The sequence below is a fragment of the Papaver somniferum genome, unplaced genomic scaffold (assembly GCF_003573695.1).
Source record: "Papaver somniferum cultivar HN1 unplaced genomic scaffold, ASM357369v1 unplaced-scaffold_133, whole genome shotgun sequence".
NCBI lineage: Eukaryota > Viridiplantae > Streptophyta > Magnoliopsida > Ranunculales > Papaveraceae > Papaver > Papaver somniferum.
In genome coordinates this window covers 13,689,534-13,709,212 of record NW_020622492.1, presented here as the reverse complement: position 1 = coordinate 13,709,212, position 19,679 = coordinate 13,689,534, and the positions used below count along the sequence as shown (strand labels likewise).

Here is a 19,679-nt window from a genome sequence, read left to right as displayed (position 1 = left end):
GAAATCCAAATTTATCTGTATTCCTGCTGGTTTAGATGGTTCAATCTGCAAGAATTTTAGAGCACGTTTAACTCCATATTTAGTTCAAGCACGTCAAGATCAGGTTCAAAAAGTTCGGTTAGAAGACAATGACTTTCCACCACTGCCAAAAACGAAGTCTACACAGAGGTTTTCATCAGCAAGGAAGGTTAATCATGGAGTCACAGGGGTTGTTATTGAAGTATTAAATTTTCATAATGGATGGCAAGGTATTTCAAAAGCTATTCGGAAATACTTCAACAGTTCTATGGATATTGTTATTCGACGTATCCCTGGAAAGAAAGCATTTTTTTAATGTCCGTCTGTTGAAATTCACAGTGCTTTGAAACAACCTATTATAATTTCGGTGGGTAGATCAAAGGTCATGTTGAGAGTACTTATCAGATGATTTTTATTATGATACTCAATCTTTCTTAGAGCAGAATCATTGGATAGGTATTATGGGTCTTCTTTTGAATCTATGGGATGAATCTATTTTCAAAAGGATTTGCTCACCTTGGGGTGTATTAGCGGATGTTCATGATGATACTCTAAGTCATTCAGTATTAAGTTATTGCAAGCTTAACGTTACTTGTGAGCTTGTAAACATACTAGAAGTAATCAAATTTGATAATTTGTTATTGATTGTGGAATGGATTGCTAATATACATCCTAAGAGAAACGTGCACTTTGATCAACATCAAAAGAATGTGGCTTATCGGGAAAAGCCAATTTTGGTTAATGAGTCTCACTCTCAGCAGAGAACTCATGATGTTGATCAGCATATGATGATTCAATCGGTGTTAAAACCAAAGCTCAAGTCAATGGTGGTTGTTCCAAACGATTATCATGCACAAGTTTCTCCGCAGCTGGATAATGAGAATATTTTGGAAAATAATTCGGATGACATGGTCTCTGATGCGAATTTCTTGCATGGCCAGTTACAAAATTTTCAAAATCTTCCCGCGGAATGTGCTTGGGTGGGGGTCGACTCAGTCTGGTTGGAAAATCCTATTTTCAACACTGATTCAGCCACTAAATCCGCAAGAACACCAACTTTTTTTTTCTTATACAACAAATTTGAACTCGGGTGTGGGTTGCTATATGAGAAAGAAGGTGTTTGGAGGACCATCGAGTTTTAACTCGTCTAAGAGAGCTCCGTTCAGGCCTTCTCATGATTCACACCACTCAGTTAATGAGGATCGTTATACATGCAAGTGGGTGTTTGGAGGCCCGACGGGTCAAGGCACGTGTAAGAGAGCTCCACTCAGGCCCGCCTGAGATCTATATGAAACTGGTACGTTGGATTTCCATTTGGTTCTAATGGTTCGTTGGATATTAATTTCTCGAGTGGGGATTTCTACCCAGAAAAGATTATTTCGACAACCTCTGAACCAATGGATATTTCCTCGAGTTAAAAAACAATTTATGATGGATCAATATCTCAACCTTTGTTTTCAAATCAAAAGTCAATGGAGTTTTCAAATTCCAAAGCTCCAATGGATACTGACAATGGGATTCGAAATTCAAACTCAGCCTCAAAAGTATCACATGCCTCTCAAGAAACAGATATCCATAATCTGGTGGATTATCAATTGGGTTTCAGTAAGAAATTGGGAGTCGACTGTGAAGACCTTAATTCAAGAAAAATCTGCAAAAATATATTGTTGTTTTTGAAGGAAAATGAGGCGAGTAATCAAGTTGATGATAATCAATTTGATGAGTTGGATAATTTTGATGTTGATTAAGCTGATGAAGATTGGGCTATTGAGGAAGTTCGAGGAACAGTGAGTCTAGAAGGAGAAAATATTCCTTCAGAACTATCACCTCATTCGGATTCATCAAAGGTAATTTCACGGGAACGTCTAGTTGTTAATGGATCATAAAATCCTCTCGTGGAACATTAGAGGTCTGGGAGATGATTTAAAAACAACAGCTATTTGAAATGCAATACGAAGGAACAACGCAAAAATTGTAACAATCCAGGAAACGGAAAAAGAGATTATCGGTGAAGCTCTGATTAGAACTTTATGGGGTAATAATGGTTGTGACTACATTTATCTTTCTTCTGAAGGTCGTTCGGGTGGAATTCTTGTAATGTGGAATAAACCTGTTCTAGTTCTAGCGATGAAGGATGAGCTCATTGGTGCTTTTTCAGTTTCTCTGAAGTTTCGTAATTTGTCCGATAATTTTGTTTGGAATTATACATTAGTTTATGGTGCTACCGATCCGGAAGATTATGATCAATGTTGGCAGGAATTTCAAGACATTCGTTTACTGTTTTCTAATCCTTGGGTAATTAGGGGTGATTGGAATTCCATACTTCATCAATCTGGGAGGAATCGCTCAGGAGGTTGTACAAGAAATAGTAAAAAAATTCATAAGTTCATTAACAAAAACAATCTCATTGACATTCCAATGTCAGGAGGTTGTTATACATGGACTAATTCTCAGAATCCACCTACTTTGGTTAGGTTGGATAGGTTTGTGTTTTCTGCAGAATGGGAGGAGCATTGTTTATCTTTGGTGCAATTTAGGCTCAAAAGGCCTATCTCAGATCATGCGCCAATTCTTCTGAATTTCAATGCAGGTAATACTTTTAAGCCACCTTTTAGGTTTGAGAATTATTATTTGTCAAATCCAGATTTCTTAATTCAGTTGAGAATTTGGAGGGAAAATCTGACTTTCAATGGGACTCCAAGCTAATTTTGGAAAAAAAAAACTGCAAGGGATGAAGTTCTTTATCAAAAAGTGGGGAACAAAAACTTTTGGGTCTCTACAAGATGAAGTAGATAAGATGGAAAATCTTATAGATGTTTTTTACATCTTAGAGGAAATGAGTAATACTTTGAGTGATGAAGATTATGCAGCTAGAGAGACAGCAAGGATTAACCATAAGAAGAATTCTCTAAACCTAGAAGGAAATGGTTTGCAAGATCAAAAGTTCAGTGACTTGCTGATGGTGAAAGAAACTCAAAATTCTTTTATCAAAATGCAAACTATAACCATAAGGTAAACTCTATTAATTCTCTAATAATCAATGGTGCAATGTGTCATGAGAAGAGTTCAATCAATGTTGAAGCCAAGAATTTTTATGAAAAACCTTTTACTGAGGAAGTTCATTCTAGGCCAACTTTTGATAGCATTGAGTTACCTACCTTAACTGTGCAACATAGAATTATGCTAGAGAAACCTTTCTTGGAGGAAGAAGTAAAACATGTTATTTGGAGTTTTGGGACCAATAAATCTCCAGGTCCTGATGGTTTTACAATGGAGTTTTTCAAGGCATCTTGGGAAATCATTAAACATGATATCATGGAAGTAATGGAAGAATTTCAACACACTGGGAGATTAGACTGGAGATTAAATTGTACCAATATAATTCTTATTCCTAAATGTGAGGGTGCTACTAGTATGCATAACTTTAGACCTATCAGTCTTATTGGTGGGGTTTATAAAATAATTTACAAGTTATTGGCTGATAGATTGAAATTAGTGTTGCCTACAATCATTTCAGAGTTCCAAAGAGCTTTTGTGGATAATAGACAAATTACTGATGGAATTCTAATTGCTTATGAGTTGGTGGATGCCAGAGAAAGGGACAATGTTGCTGGTTTGGTGGTGAAAGTAGATTTGGAGAAAGCTTTTGATAAAATCAGTTGGTGATGTTTGGATTACACTCTTACAAGATTTGGTTTTGGCAATGTATGGAAGAATTGGACTAAATGGTGTTTAACTACAACCAGATTTTCTATGGCTGTGAATGGTACTGCTTCTTTATTATTTAGAAGTCAAAAGGGTGTTAAGCAGGGAGATCCAATATCTCCATTTCTTTTCATAATGGTGGTGGAAGTGCTTTATGTAATGATACAAAAAAGCTGCTAATTTGAATCTTATTTCTGGGTTTAAACCTGCTGCTGATGCTGGTACTATACATCACTTACAATTTGCTGATGATTTAATTGTATTTTTGGATGACAAGGTGGAGGAAGTTCAGAACTTGAAGAGCATTCTTTTGAGTTTTGAGTTGGTTTCTGGTTTGAAGGTAAACATCAAAAAAAGTGCAATTGTGGCAGTTGGTAATGCTGAAAATATTGAGGATGGTGCATTGATTTTTGGTTGTCCAATTGCTACTTTTCTTATGAAGTACTTAGGTATCCCATTAGGCAGTAGATCAAAAGCAGTTGTAGTATGGGATGTAATTATTGAAAGGTTTCAACAGAAGCTTAGTGCTTGGAAGAGAAGATATCTCTCAAAAGGAGGTAGATTGATGTTGATAAAGAATGTGTTATGCAGCTTGCCTGTTTATTATCTCTCACTATTTCAACTGCATGCTTCAGTTGAAAAACAGTTAGACAGAATTATGAGGCAATTTTTATGGGGATATTCAAAGAAGAAATCAAGGAAGAGTTGGGTGGCTTGGAAAACAGTGCATTTGCCAAAAGAGAGAGGAGGTGTTGATATCAAAAAGCTGAGAATTATGAATAAGGCACTGCATGCCAAATGGATTTGGAGATATGGTAATGAAGAGGAAGCATTATGGAGGAAAGTGGTGAATCACAAATTTGGTGGAAACAAGAAAGTTTTTCTGCCTAATCAAACACAAAACTCAGTGGGTAAAAGTTTGTGGTCTGGTATATAATGATGTGGAATCAAACTCTGCCATTCAAGTAAATAGTGGTGATAGGTGCTTATTCTGTAAGGACAATTGGGTTAATGGGCAGCCTTTAAAGTCTTTATTTCCTGCACTTTATAAAATTTGTAGGAAGAAAGATGCTACAATCCAAGATTTGCTGGTCATTTCCAGTTCCAATAGCTGGAACTTGGCTTTTTGCGGGAATTTGAAGGATTCAGAAGTGGAGGATGTAGCTCATCTGTTGAATTTGTTGCCAACTATAAATATTAACAGTGGACAAGATCAGAGGGTATGGCAGACAGGTAATAAAGGTTTCTCTGTGGCAGAATGTTATAAAGCACTTGAAGATGAGGGTTTGATTATGTCACCTTATAAGTCTGCGTGGAATCCAAGAATACCACAGAAGGTGATTTTTTTCATATGGAATTTGTATTATAATGCATCTCCTACATTGGATTCTTAAAAGAATTCTATCGTGGTGAATGGTTGTCTGTTGTGCAAAAAGGCAGTTGAATCCAATCAGCACATTTTTCTGCATTATGAAATCACAAGGTCTGTATGGCATTACTTTTTGAGATATAACAAGCTGCAATGGGTAATTCAAGACTGTGTTAGAAATACAATCTGGGAATGGAGAAGGAAGAAAGGTGGTGCTCTGACTATTAGCAAAAGAATTTGGGATTTGTATCCTTTAGCTATTTGGTGGGCAGTTTGGATTGAAAGGAATGATAGAGTTTTCAATGGCAGATACAAACCTTTGAACTCAATCATAGATAGTGTGAAGATTTTCATCTACAATTGGTGTGTGGGAACTGACATTTTTAAAGATTTTTCTTTAAACTCAGTCTTGCAAAATTTGGATGATGTAATGCAGTAATTTTGTTTTTTGGGTTTTGCTTTTTGTTCTAGTTCTCTTTGTAAATCTTTATTCAGTTCATCATCATCTCGGTGTTAACTGATCTTTTCAGTATATTACCCATTTTGAGTCCAAAAAAAAATCTAAATCTGGATGAGATACAGATAAGACGCGGTTTTACAAATAGGGTAAAGATCTTTTTCCTGATTCGAGATTGGTCCCCGCCCGGCTTCTCAAGGAGTAGATGGTGAACCTTCTGCACCTCATTCTTTCATGGACACGTGTCTTTTATAAGCTAACACGTGTCACCTACTTGACAACAGCTCGAATTTAAAAACTCAAAGATCACACGAAAACGAAAACCAATTGGAATTGGTTTAAATATTCTACCGAGTTTGAGAATGTACAAAAGAAATTTTAAGAAAAAATAAAATTGTTATGGCGAAAGATAAAGATGAAATACAGATGGTAAATAGTTGGAAAAGGATAGATAAGCTAACTAATACACAAAAAATTCTTAAAGTTGTTGTACTAGTAAGTGAAGAAGAAGAAGAAGAACAGGAACAAATGAAGATTAGAGATATCAACACTGATTTTAAGGATTCTAGTAGTAGTAATAAGAGAGCTAAAGTTAAGATTGTTGAGTTAGATAGTGATGGCAAAGAAGTTGTAGAAATAATTAAACAAGTTGAAAATTTTGAAGAAGAAGAAAAAGAAGCTGTGGTTGTTAGAGAACCCTTATTAGTATTTGGAGAAGATTTAATGTTAATGATATTGAATCATCTTGATGCACAAGGAGTTGCTAGTTGTTTACTTGTCTCTCATGGTTGGAGTGATGTTGCTTCAAGTGATTCTCTCTGGACTAAAAAGGTTTCTTCTCTCTCACTGCAGTATTGCTCTCTTAGTCAAAATTTGATTTGCTCCTATCAGGAACAAAATTCTTTGTTTGATTAATTGAAGATCGAAACTTGTCAACCTTTTGGCTACCATGTTAACTTGGGTATACAACAAATGTTATGTCTAGTTATTTTGTCTGGAAACCCCCTATATTAAATCACTAACTTCTAGTGCTTGGTGTTAATGAAACTTGACCTAATTTTGTTCATAAGATTAAAGATTAATGGGGGGAAGCGTTGATGAGTGTCAGAAAATTAGAAGATAAGCTTTTCTTTTGATTCTCTAATTGTCAGTTCATTGAATAGAATATGTTCTGTGTATATTTAGGTACTACCTTTTTTTTCTTTCTTTTGTGCTGTTTGTTCAGTGTGAGGACCTGTGGTTCGGGAAAGCACATATGCCACGATTATTACCAGGAATTTCTAGGTTGGCAGCTTATTCATTTTCAATGATGGATGCCAGACGTGTGAGTAAAATTTGGTTTCTTTTACGGTAATAAATTTGTGTAGGAAGATGATAATGACCGAGTTTTCTGTGATTGCTAATGTTTTTGAAAATGTTATGTTTGTCAGTCCCGCATCATGACGGAGGATCTTTGTGACCACGTATGGGAGTTTCGCTTTAAGAAGGTATATTTGGCTCCTGATTTTATATTTATAAATTGGATTTGTTCAAGTGGCACTTGTGGAGGTCCTAGTTCCGAATCTTGTGACCTTCACCCATTGCTACCGTTGCAAGTCTGAAACCTTACACATCTCATCAGGTTGTATTAGAAGAACTTTCACCGAACCTATTGAAATTGTTACAGTATTATTTATTACCATAGAGGGATCTAGTTCATCCGTTTATCCACAGATTAAAACCACTAGAGTAGTCCAGCACCTTACTGAGTAAGTTTCATATCCTCAATTTATCTGTATTTAGAAACATTTTGGATCATAAGAAACCCAATTTGGGCCCAATTGAGAAAACTGTGTTATGACAGGAGGCTCCCGAATATTGGCGTAATCTCGATCCTTCATGGAAGGGAATCGGCCCTCCGATGCTGAGGTACTTCCACCCAGATGGCTCACAAAGTGCAGATCCTGATGATCAGGTTTGGGGTGGCCATGAATGCACTTTTTCCACTGTTACAACCTTTGTGGCTGACGGGAACATTAGGAAACATTACGTCAGAATTAACAGATGGCCACCTATGACCGTATCAAGGAACAAGGATTGGAGTTGGGAGCTGGGAAACCAATTGTACTGGTACTCGAGCACTCCCGACGCCACCAAGGAGGGTGGCACTGGACCATTGTTCCCAGCATGGTAACTGAATCTCAACTGGTGTATAAACGAGGAACCTGTCAACTTATCTCATCAATCTAAGCTTGGTCTGTTGGTGAATGTTTTTCCATGTTCTATTTTAACTAATTTTTATGTTCCACAAACTATAAAGAGACATAGTGATGTCCCAATAGTGCGTCTAAACTGTTACATCTTCAACGGCTGTGTTACATATGCTGCGATCAGTAATGACTTGTTCTTTATTTTCTTCTAGTGGTAATAAATTTGTTGGGTCGTTCTAAATTAAATAAATTGGTCGGCTCTCGGAGAAATAACTTGTTCTTTATTTTCTTCTAGTGGTAATAAATTTGCTGGGTCGTTCTAAATTAAATAAATTGGTCGGCTCGCGAGTACTTGTGTAAACAAAAGTTGTAATCTAATGTATCTTTTATGTAAACAACTATTCAAGTAATATCGTGGCATGACTTGTTGTATGACTCTGATCTTGTTTTCCTGCATCAAGTTTCACATTAGCTGCAATTTTGATATCAAATTAGTTGGTGACTACTTCCGTACAATTCTAAAGGTATTCTAGATTTCTAGGTAATAACTTTGAAATCATTTAGAGTCAAACTTCTTCAATCAGTTAATGAGGTAATCAGCTGCAATGGATCATTTTCGGCTGTGTGCTTCAGGTGGTCTTTGACCAGACCAGTGTATTCGTTTGATCAATGTTGACAGTTTAAGGCCGTAGTTAAAGGCTGGCCTAGATGAGGAAGTGAGTTGCGTGATTATGCATTTCAGTTTGACTTCACTGGAATTGTTGAAAATATAAATAAGAATACAGAAAAATAGATCACACGGAACAAGGTATAATACAAAGACTTGATAGGATAAGCTAGCTAGCTACAAATTCAACATTTTTGGATTGCTGATTACTCATCACTTCACTTCCGTAATCTCATCCAAGGCGTAGTTGTTTGTAGAGACATTAGCATAGTTGACCTTGGTGAACCGGACAACGACTGGGTAGCGAGTCTTCGGGTCCTGGTTTTGATTAAAACTCATATCAGCAATTTAACAAATAGACACAAACAGTTCTTTGATTCTGTATATTGGTTTTAAGCATGTGTAGAGGCAGTTGGGATTTATCAGGGGTCATAGCTTTACACTATGTTAACTTGTGTGATCGACGACATCAAGGGGCAAAATGAAAAAACTGCTCAATGGTCGTAAAGCATTTCTTACCTGATCAACAGCTACGACTGATCCAATGCCGTTGTACCAGTAGGATTCTTTCCTGAGAATCTTCACCTGTGAAAGAAAAAGACCATAATAAGTTTATGAGAAGCTCAAAGTCAATCATATGCTTGTCGACTAATTGTACTGTCATCCTATAGAATCAAGAGCTAGTGCAAATATGCTCAAAGTATTTCAGTCCTAGTCGACAAATTGTTAACTCAACTGTAAAAGATGGCAATCTGACCAAAAAGAAACTTATGGTCGTGGTGACTGTGACAAACTGGGTACCTTAGTGCCTCTCTTGGGGCCAATTGGAGGAGGTTTCTTGACTGCGTCTGGAGCTTCAGCTTCTTTAGTAGCGGCAGCAGCAGCTGGGGCAGGGGTGGCGGCTTCATCTGCTGCACGAACAACGAATCTTGAGTTATTGTTAGTTCTTATTCGGAAGTATATGCTGCTCCTGGATGAGGTTGTGGTGGTGGTGGAGGAAAGACTAGATGTTAACACAAAACCAGATGCCGCAGATGCCATAGAAGAGGTTGCCATGGCTGTTTTCCTCAACTTTGTTTCTCTACCTTAACTGCTTTATCTACTTCTCTTGTTTTTGTTGTATTCTTTTGGTATTGTCGAAGTAATTGATCGGACCAGCTTTGGTTTTGAAATTGAAAATTGAGAGGTTATGCATGAATGATTTTTTTTAGATAATTATCTAGAGACAATGAAAGTAGTAAGAATCATTTCCACCACTTGGACGTCGCCACATAGGAACCATATCCATTCTTGGTGGATAGCGTCATCTTCCTGTTTGTATGTTTCTGAGTTGAGAAAGGAAGTATCAGATTGTGTTGGAAAGATCTATGGAATAACGAACTGCTATAAATCCCACGGGCCGAATCCCGCGGGTTATCCCGACAGGAACAATGAGATGGAACCCCTCCCAACCCAATGATTTTGCAGAGGATGGGTTTAGTGTAAGTCCCACCCCACTGTCTATGTTCGGGATAACCTGCGGGCTGAATCATTTTCGATGGAATAAATCCCAGTTGGATTTTGGGATAATCACCACCTCATTTACACACCGTTATATTATATCTAGGGCCCTGGGGACCTTTCCCTACTTTGCATGATTACTAAAAGCTGATATCATATTTGTTAAAGGCCGGTACCAAATCAGGATCCTCTGACCAGAATTATTTTATGGGATTTTTAACAAACTGCCACACTTCCAATTTCATGTTTAAGAAACTGCCACCGTTTTTTTCAAAGTTTATTAAATGCCACAACTGTTAGTGTTTCCGTCTGGACCCACCTAATTGGTTAAAAGTTCGCTGACCAGGTCAAGATTCTTACACCTGTCTATATATCGACGGCTCAAGATTAGCTTCATGAGATTACTACACGTGTAGTGTTTTAATTTACTATCCTATCCTTCACGGAAATGAAACCACACCAAGTTTTTTACTTTCTCATTTTTCATTTCGTTCTCTCCGTGTCTCTCTTTTCCAGCGGAGAAACTTAGGTTAGAGAAAACTAGGGTTCTACAAAAGGATTTGGTTTAGGTTGTGAATCTGAGTAAAGGGTTTCAGCAAAGTTCAAGATGAAGAAGAAGAAGAAGAAGAACGGGAAGAACAACCAGTTGTATGTTTTACTAAAACCCTAACTTCGTTATTCTCGATTTCTGAAGAAACCCATCTCTTTCTTCATCTTCTTTTTGTCTTCTTTTCATTTTGTTACTTAAATCGATGTTGTTGCATCTTAGGGTTTTGAATCGAAGCATGAGTTGATGTTTGGTTTGATTGTTTTCTGATTTTTCATTAGGGTTTGATTGTTTTAGTAAAGTTCATAGTGATTTGAAGAATGAGTTCAATTTCTGAAGTTTATTTTTAATTAGGGTTTGATTGTTTGATATGTAATGTAAGTAGGGCTTAAATTTTGGAATTTGTATGATTAGGGTTTAAATTGTTGGATTTCAGTGCTTAGAAATTTGTGGGTTTACTGAAGTTTATTTGTTTACTTATGATGCAGTGATGAAACATATTATCCATATAGAGACATCAGCGTCTTGGTTATGGACAGTAATATGACTTTGTTCTTCCCTCACATGGATAGAGAAAAATTTGACCTCAAGGAATTTGAGCAGATGTTGCGTGTTAAGTTGCGCCTTTCTGAAAATGAAATTCCTAGTTTATATTGGATGATAGAACCATGTTTGCCTGAGATTATGGATAGTAATGAGGACTTGTTTAAGTTCTGGGAGCATGCAGTACCTGATGATAAAGGATTTATATGTTTACATTTGAAGATATTAAATTCTGAATTCGGTAATGACAATGACTTCATTGAGGCTGCAATGGAACAACCAGTGACAGTAATTGATGAGACTCCAAAGAAGTCCCATAAGAGGATTGCTAAAAAGCCAGTTTCAAAGGAAAGGTTTGTAAGGAGATCACCAGAAAAGACTGTAAGGAGATCACCAAGGTTGCAAGCTCAGTCAAAGTTTGAAAACTCAAATGGAGGAGTATCTAGGAAATTGTTTGTGGATCTGTTAAATGAAATGGAATCTCAGGGTTATTCTTGCGTTAGTCAAGCCAGTGTTGTGGGTTCTAGCAGTGTACCAATTCAAGTGACTGAAAACTTTAACCATGATTACTGGGTTGATGCAGTCAAGAATACTGATGCAGTGAACCAGATTGATGCAGTGAACAACAATGATGCAGGGGTCAGCAGTGATGATGATGAGGAGAATGTGGTGTTAGAGAACACTATTATGGATGAATGTCACCCCATTGAAGACCCAAATGCTCCACCAATATATGACAGTGATGAAGAGGATGTTATTGATTATGAATATATTGTCAAGACATATAAAGTTGGAGATGAAAGTAGTGATTCAAGCAGCGGTGAAGAAGATGATGAAGAAGGTATTGAAGTATTAACCCTTTGATGTTTATAACTTATTGTCTATTTCCCCTTTCTTTAAATGTACTAACACTTTGATGTTGTTTGTTAATTGCAGTTTCTAATGATGGTGGGAGTAATGATAATAATGATTGTCTTGAAGCAATAAATGATAAAGATGTGAAACCGAAGTTTGATTACAAGAACTGGAAAGAAGACTTCAATATGCACAGTGATGAAGAAGAAGAACCCTTATTCCCTGTAGAAGAAGAGGTGTCTCCTGTTGATCCTACAAAGATTGAGCTAAAGTATGCTTTTAATAACAAGAAGGCATTTAAGAAACATCTTAGGGGTTACTGTGTAAAAAATAATTATCAGTACACTGTTTACAAGAGTGACAAAACTAGATTAAGAGTCAGATGTAGGTTTAGGTAAGAGTATGGATGTCAATGGTTTGTAAATGCTAGCATAAAAAGGCATGAGCCTACTTTCATTGTTAGGAAGGTTAATCTAGAACATACTTGTGTTGGAAATCCAAAGAGTTTTAACAGATCTTCCAATCCTGAGTTTGTAAAAGAAGTGGTACATGAGAAGTTAAAGGAGACAGCTGGGGCCTTAATCCAAAGCCTAGACATATAGAAAGAGACTTTTTTGTTACTCATAACATAGATATACCATATATTTGTGCATGGAAAGCAAGAAATCTTCTTTTAGAAGATCTGTTTGGTAATTATGATGACAGCTACAAGGATGTACCCATCTTTTGTGCAATGGTGGCTCATACTAATCCAGGGTCAGTTGCTAAATACAGTTATCGAAAAAAAGGTAACATTATGTTCAGTACATCTTATTAATGCTCTTCCCTTTATTTATTTGTAAGTTATGCTCAGTTAGTTACATAGCTTGGTTACTTAAAGTGCAGATAAGGCATTCATGAGCATGACTATTTCATTTGCTGCACCAATGAGAGGATTTCAGAAAGCAGGAAGACCATTCATAGGGTTAGATGCATGCCATCTAACTGGAAAGCGTGGTGGTGTTCTAATGGCTGCAACATCACTTGATGGTCAGAATAATCTTGTGCCTTTAGGCATTAAGGTCTGTCAGAGTAAACTAAGGATAACTGGACTGGGTTCCTCAAGGATTTGGCTCCAGCAATCAATGCACATCATGCTGGTAGAATTACCTTTATTTCCGATAGGCAGAAAGGCTTGTTGGAAGCTGTTCCTAAGGTTTTCCCTGGTGCAAGAGTTAGATATTGTTTCAGGTAATTAAGTTTAGTCCCTTGTTTTTTTACAGTAGTTTACATTGTGTATGTGTTTTTCTATTGGTTCAAGAACTTGAAGAATTACTAACTCTTTATTTGCATATGCAGGCACTTATAAAAGAACTTCAAGAAATACTACAAGGCACCAACCTTGCACAGCTCATTGTGGAATGCATGAAAAGCATACAAAGTAAAGCATTTTCAGGTTTGTGCCTCTTTTGTTAAAATACCCTATGTTTCTTGATTGTTAGTTTGTAGGTTATATATAAAATTGTGATTTTTTTGCAATGTAGGAGCACTTTGACAGTATATGCAAAGAAAATGTTGATGCTGGTGAATATCTTAGGAAAGAAGATCCAAGTACTTGGTCTAGGGCCTATTTTGATCCCCTTAGCTGTTGTGAGCATATGAATAACAATTTCTCTGAATCTTTTAATTCCATGGCTTCTAATATGAGAGATAAACCTATAATCCAACTAGGCATGATGTATGGTCAGTTAGTCATGGGTTTGTTATTTAAGAGAAGGGAAGAATCTGCTAAGTGGAATGAAAATGGTTTGGTCCCTGCTGCTGTTAAATTGATAAATAAGATGCTTGACTTGGTTGGAAAGTTTGATACAGAAGGCAGTGTGGTTGGACAAGTTTATTTGGTAACTAATGTGATCACCAAGAAAATTTTCACAGTGAATATTATAGACAAACAATGCACTTGTTTGCAATGGCAGCTAAGGGGATTCCCTTGACAACATGTTGTATGTGCATTGAAACTGCTGAGGCCAAACTGGAAAGAGTAAGTGGTTTGTATTATTCAATTAATTTTTTTGTATTATTCATTTACTTTTGTTTTTGTAAGTGGTTTGTATTATTTATTGTTCCTTGTACACTGACACACCTTTGTTTTATTGATTGAACAGTTATTGTGCTCCTTACTATTCTGTGGAGTATTATAGGACCACATATGAAAATGCTGTCACACCCTTAGAAGACATAACTGAATGGTTATGGGAAGATAAGGTAGATTTATAAACTTTATTGAATGTGGTGCATTTACTTTTCAAGATATTAGTTATTTATTTTTCTCTTTTCCCTATTTAAGAATCAAACCCTTTAGGGTTTCATTACTTTAACTTTCTCATTTGTTTTCTCTTCTTCTGGCAGGCAACCATGAACGTCAACATAAACCCTCCTCCTTATCAGAGAAAAACTGGAAGACCAGCAAAGAAGAGGAAGAGAAGTTATGATGAACCTGAAACTGTGGTGAAGAAAAGGAAGTGTGGATCTGTTGCTGGCCACAACAAGAGAACCTGTGCTGGTGGTGATGTTGGTAAAAACCAAACTGGATTCAAGCCAAGCACTGAGTATGATGCCGCAAACTGCACCTTCACACAGAGAGATCAGCCTGAAAGTAGCACTGCAAGGGGTAAAGCCAAGGTGAACAGATCCAGAGGTACATCATTTTTTGTTGGTGAGTCATATGCAGGACCTAGCACTCAAGGAAGACCAGTAGCAGGACCTAACACTCATGGATCTACACAAGATAATCAAAATTTCAGTCAGAATTTTGCTGGTATTGGATCTGTCAGTCAACATCTTTCTGTCACAAAGGGAAAGCAAACCAAGGCTAAGAAGACTAGGAAGTAGAAGTGTGTGTGCTTTATTGTTTGTTTTAGATATGTTGTGGACAAGTATCTAATTGATGGTTAGTTTTTTTGGTTGCTTTAGACACTGATTCTGGTATGGACATGTATATATACCAGAAATCAGTTTTATTTTGATGGGATAATCTTGCTTTATGAATGAAAATGATATTAGTTAGAACTAATTTTCAGATTACATGTTAATTGTATTTTCAAGTTAATTTTTACATATTCTCAGATGCATTTCTGATTTGCATTGTTCTTTGTAGCATTCTTGTTTATGCAGTGGCTAACTCGTTCCAGGTTAACTCGTTTTCTTCACTGCACCGAGTCGCGAGTTAACTCTCTGCTCAATCACTGGCTAACTCGTTCCAGTTACTAATTCAGGGGCTTTAATGTCATTTTACGCTGCTGATTTAATGCCACATATGCACTAACGGATACTAACGCCAGTTAACTGTTTCCTCAAAAAAACGTGACGGAAAAAGTCAAGAGTGTGGCATTTAATAAACTTTGAAAAAAACGGTGGCATTTTCTTAAACATGAAATAGGAAGTGTGGCACTTTATTAAAATTCCCTTATTTTATCTTACATAAATTGGTGTCGCCTCGTTAATAACCGTACCCACCTTAAACAATCGTGTTATTTTGGAGTTTGGAGGAGCGTTATTTGGTTACTGAATCTTGGCCATTCATATTTGTATGCTTTTGATTACTTTATCTAACCGTCGTGATTTCCGGTTCACCGAATCACTAAGACTGTAATGTAAAGTCAAAAATATGCGTGTTTGGCTTTGTCCATATATACTAACTAGAACTATCCACGTAATAAGCTAGTACAGTATCCTGGTTACCGAAAAATACTACAACCCCTACTATATGGGTTCAAGTTCAACATACAGAAATCCAACAAACTGGATTCTTCATTGTCAATTCCATACTTTAAGAAAATGCTACTACAAGGCCCAAAATATCAAATTTTCTTCAGATCTGGCCCATAATTAATTATTATGAATTTTAATAATACCAAGACTGCCCTTTAGTATATATAGGTAATAAAACTAGGTCTAAATTTCATTTTCAGTTTCATTTTATTTTTCACTTTCTCTCTCTCATTTTCTTTTGCTCTCTCCGGATGAAGAAACATGCCGTGAAGAAATGATTTCTAAGCGAAATTTTCAGCGAAAAATGGTTTTAAAACCTAGATCTAAGCTTTACAAACAAAGATCTTGATTATCTGAACATAAATTCGTCATCAACATCACTTGTTCTTCGAAGATTCGATGAAAATCAATAGAAATGAGTGATAATCATCATCAACAGCAACTGAATCTGAAGATTCTCCTGGAAAATCAAACGAACAGGTAACATTTCAATTCAATCGGTTGATTTAATTCTTAGATTTCGATTTTTATTTTCTAAAAAATCATTCGGAAAAATTTTATAGTTTGATTTCAGTTCAAATTTGTTACTGAAATCATAATCAGAGTTAGATTTGTTGTAATCTCACCTCAATTTTACTTTTGAAAGAAAAATTTTCAAAGAAATTTCAAAGAAAATTTTCTAGGGTTCTTGAACGAAATTCGATCTATCTTTTAATCTCTTATCTTGATCGAAAATCGATTTTCAGATTTGAAATTTGTGAATCATTATCTTTTTTACCCATTTATTTGATACAAATTTCATTTACTTTGATTTTCGAACTGATTTGAGCTCATCTTTAGTGGATTTTGTTCTTGGAAGATTTTTTTAAGTTCAATATATATTTGTTATATTCAGTACCTTGTCCTGCGGATTAAAGCTTAATCAACGAAGATACCTGGTAGCTTACGGTTGAATCTAAACAATTTCGACAGAAACTCAGTGAAATTAAATAAGTTTCTTTGATCTTATTTACGGTTCATGAGATTGATGGATAAAACTTGTAGAACAGGAAGAGAAAATATGTGTGAACTTTTTTTTAGTGTGAATATGATTTGAAATTATGATTTATTTTAGTGTTTTATAGGTTTGTTTTTCGAAATATGCGTATTACTGCAGTTCTGAAATAATTCTCAACTCTCAGATTCAGAAAGACATGTAGGTGGACTGTAAAGTAAACAAATTGATATGTGAAGTAATGGTAATCTTTAACTTGTGTTATCTCTTATTTGCAGAGGGAAGTTCACTGGCATCAGAACTGTGTTTGTTGGATAAGATACATGTTCTGTTTCGTTAGCTGTTGCGTAATTCCATTCTCTTATGATTATTGAAAAGAAATACACAGATGCAGGTCTTGAAGTTTATCCTTCAATAAACTTGAGTGTTTCAAATTTCAGTAACAATCTTGCTCAAACAGATAAGCTACATGTTCTGTGATTCTCATTACCTTAAAGTAAATCTATACTTCTGTACCTTCGCAAAAGATAATTTAATTCAATATAATCTTATAATTCTTGTCCATGAATGTAAGTTTCTGATTTTCAATTTCTAAGACATGAAGCAAAGTATATCTTCAGTGTTTCTGTTTTCAATTTTTAAGACAGTATTGACAAAATGAAGTTTCAAAAAATAAGGTTCTTAATGACTCTGTACATTGTTTACGTGTATATGTGGATTGCAGGGAGTGGTGGTGTTGATATTGATACCACAAAAGTGGTTAAGCAGATGAGGATGGTGTTGTCGAGTGAGCTTCAGGTAAACATGAGTCCATAAATTTGATTGTGATTTCCACATTTCTAGGTATCCAATATGTTGGAATATGGATGTCTAACTGCTAGTTATCTGAAACCTGTAACTAGCAGGATGTGTAACTGCTAGTTACACATCCTGGGATATAAAGTTTATGTTCTATATTTTCAGGTTCTTATGAAAAGGTATATCATGCATATTGGAATGACTAGATAACATTGGTTAGTAGTTACTTTATGGCTAGCTTGTTCTCAGTAAAGGACCATCATTCGGTTTGGATGATGATCTAGCAGTAACTAGCAGGATGTGTAGCTAGTTACACATCCTGGGATATAAAGTTTATGTTCTATATATTGTAGGTTCTTATGAAAAGGTATATCATGCATATTGGAATGACTAGATAACATTGGTTGGAAGTTGCTTCATGGCCAGCTTGTTCTCTGTAAAGGACCATCATCAGTTTGGATGATGATCTAGCTAAAGAAGCGAGTAAAGCAGGTCAATTCTTTATCTTAAAACTCTCTCCTTCGACTCTTCCATGAAAATAAAAAAAACTATTCAATGCACTCAAATTCTTTTTGAATTTTTTCTTTGTGGGTAGCTTAAGCACAGAAGCAAAAGATAGCAGAAGAAGTTGCTTCGGTGCTTAGTATTGGTGTTGATCTTAATACAACGCCAACTGAAAAGTTTGTTTATTTTGTTTCAGATCGTAACAAAAGAAATATGAGAGAGTTTGGAATATAATACTTTTGAGTTTTCGTTCATCTCTGAAAAGATGGTAACTGCATTGCACGCTGGGGAATAGTATGTTGGAGTTCCTGTACAGAACTGTGTGTTTATTGCTGAAGGTCAGTCTGGTGTATCTGAATCTTAATGCATATTCATGCCATGTATCGTTCTGCGGAGCAGGTCTGTGATTTCTTATATACATCAACATACATTATACGTTTATTGTACGGTTCATGATTTGATCATATTTGCAGAATGTTATAACTTGGCAAGATAAATGGAGTTGTAGCTACTAGTTACATGTGCTAATTAGATGTGTAACTTATATATACACATGATAATTAGATGTTTAGATACTAGTTACACATGCTAATAAGATGTGTAACTTATAGATACACATTCTAATTGGATTGGATATAAAGTTTATGTTATATGCATGATGATCGTTTGCTAGAAAGTGGTGGTGACAGTCGTCATAGGTAATTATTTGATTTTAGTTTATGCTACAGTTAAGATTCTATTTCAGTAAAAGCCATATTTGATTTAAACGAAGGATATTTAGTTGCTATTACACCTATAAATTCTTGTTTACTATGAAATATCATTAACTGAAGACATAATTGAATAATCTAGATTAGCTGAATCATTGGGACTTTTAGTTGTCTTAATGTATGAGAAAAGTTTTGGTGAAGCTTCTAATTGGGCTATTTATTTTCCCGTTTACATATGTGTTTGAAGTCTTTATTGTTTAACCACCTTTTCAACGATGCAATAGTTCATGAATTGACCTCATCTTTCGACGTTAACTTCGTATTGCAGATAGGAAAATTTGAGCTTCATATCGCGGAGGGAGAGTTTGTTGATCCTCAGATTGTAATTATGGTTGGTGAAAACGGGACAGGGAAGAAGACATTTCTTTGCTTGCTAGTACACCTTTTTAGATCCCTCTCTTGTTGTTTTTAGTTTCAAATTCTATGTCTAGACTGCGCATTTATTCACGTTACACAAGTAGGATGCATGTGTAACTTCTAGTTGCACATGTTATATGCTTGTGTAACTCTTAATTACACAACTATGATGCATGTGTAACTCTAAATTACACTAGACAGATGCATGAGTATCTTCTAATTACACATGCTAAAATGAACAAACCTTGTAACCAAAAAATTACGCATGCCAGTTACACAAGCTTTATGGATGTGTAACTGCAAGTTACACATGCTAATTGGATGTGTAACTATAAATTACACATGATAATTGGATGTGTAATTGTGAGTTACACATGTTATGCGGATGTGTATTTGTTGCATATGCTTATACTTTGGTGTGTTTGATGAGCACTTGTTTTGAGTTTTCAAAAAAATTGAATTCTTGCAGCAAAGTTGTTTCTTAAGCTCTGGTTTTTAATTACTTGATTTCACATCTCCTAATGATAGAATGTGATTTCGTGTAGGTGAAACTGAATATACATTGTTTTATGTACTGTTAATTTTAATCTTATAAATATTGATTGCGTGTTGTTATATTTCAGGTTTCAGATAACTTCATAAAAGATAATTGCTTA

General features: G+C 35.7%; 2 protein-coding genes across 2 annotated transcripts; one reads left to right on the top strand and one right to left on the bottom strand.

Annotated features, from left to right (window-relative positions):
* Positions 1-5,894: 5,894 nt before the first annotated feature.
* On the top strand, positions 5,895-8,148 carry LOC113333530. The gene is made up of 4 exons (XM_026579963.1): positions 5,895-6,380; positions 6,775-6,873; positions 6,980-7,036; positions 7,393-8,148. The coding sequence occupies exons 1-4, from the start codon at positions 5,949-5,951 to the stop codon at positions 7,720-7,722; spliced, it is 918 nt and encodes a 305-aa protein (XP_026435748.1). The 5' UTR covers positions 5,895-5,948; the 3' UTR covers positions 7,723-8,148.
* Positions 8,149-8,459: 311 nt separating this feature from the next.
* Positions 8,460-9,604, bottom strand: LOC113333531 (photosystem I reaction center subunit IV B, chloroplastic-like). Its single transcript, XM_026579964.1, has 3 exons — positions 9,207-9,604; positions 8,925-8,990; positions 8,460-8,723 (listed from the first exon to the last, which is right to left on the bottom strand). Exons 1-3 carry the CDS (start codon positions 9,459-9,461, stop codon positions 8,619-8,621), a joined length of 426 nt encoding a protein of 141 aa, XP_026435749.1. The 5' UTR covers positions 9,462-9,604; the 3' UTR covers positions 8,460-8,618.
* Positions 9,605-19,679: the final 10,075 nt, after the last annotated feature.

Bases quoted from the DNA above. Each gene is read 5' to 3' on its own strand.
- LOC113333531 (XM_026579964.1), bottom strand. From the start codon at position 9,461: ATGGCAACCTCTTCTATGGCATCTGCGGCATCTGGTTTTGTGTTAACA. The intron at 8,991-9,206 runs GTACCCAGTTTG...TTTCTTTCACAG, and splicing joins GCCCCAAGAGAGGCACTAAG to GTGAAGATTCTCAGGAAAGA. The intron at 8,724-8,924 runs GTAAGAAATGCT...AATCAAAACCAG, and splicing joins CAGTCGTAGCTGTTGATCAG to GACCCGAAGACTCGCTACCC.
- LOC113333530 (XM_026579963.1), top strand. From the start codon at position 5,949: ATGGCGAAAGATAAAGATGAAATACAGATGGTAAATAGTTGGAAAAGG. The intron at 6,381-6,774 runs GTTTCTTCTCTC...CTGTTTGTTCAG, and splicing joins ATTCTCTCTGGACTAAAAAG to TGTGAGGACCTGTGGTTCGG. The intron at 6,874-6,979 runs GTGAGTAAAATT...TATGTTTGTCAG, and splicing joins CAATGATGGATGCCAGACGT to TCCCGCATCATGACGGAGGA.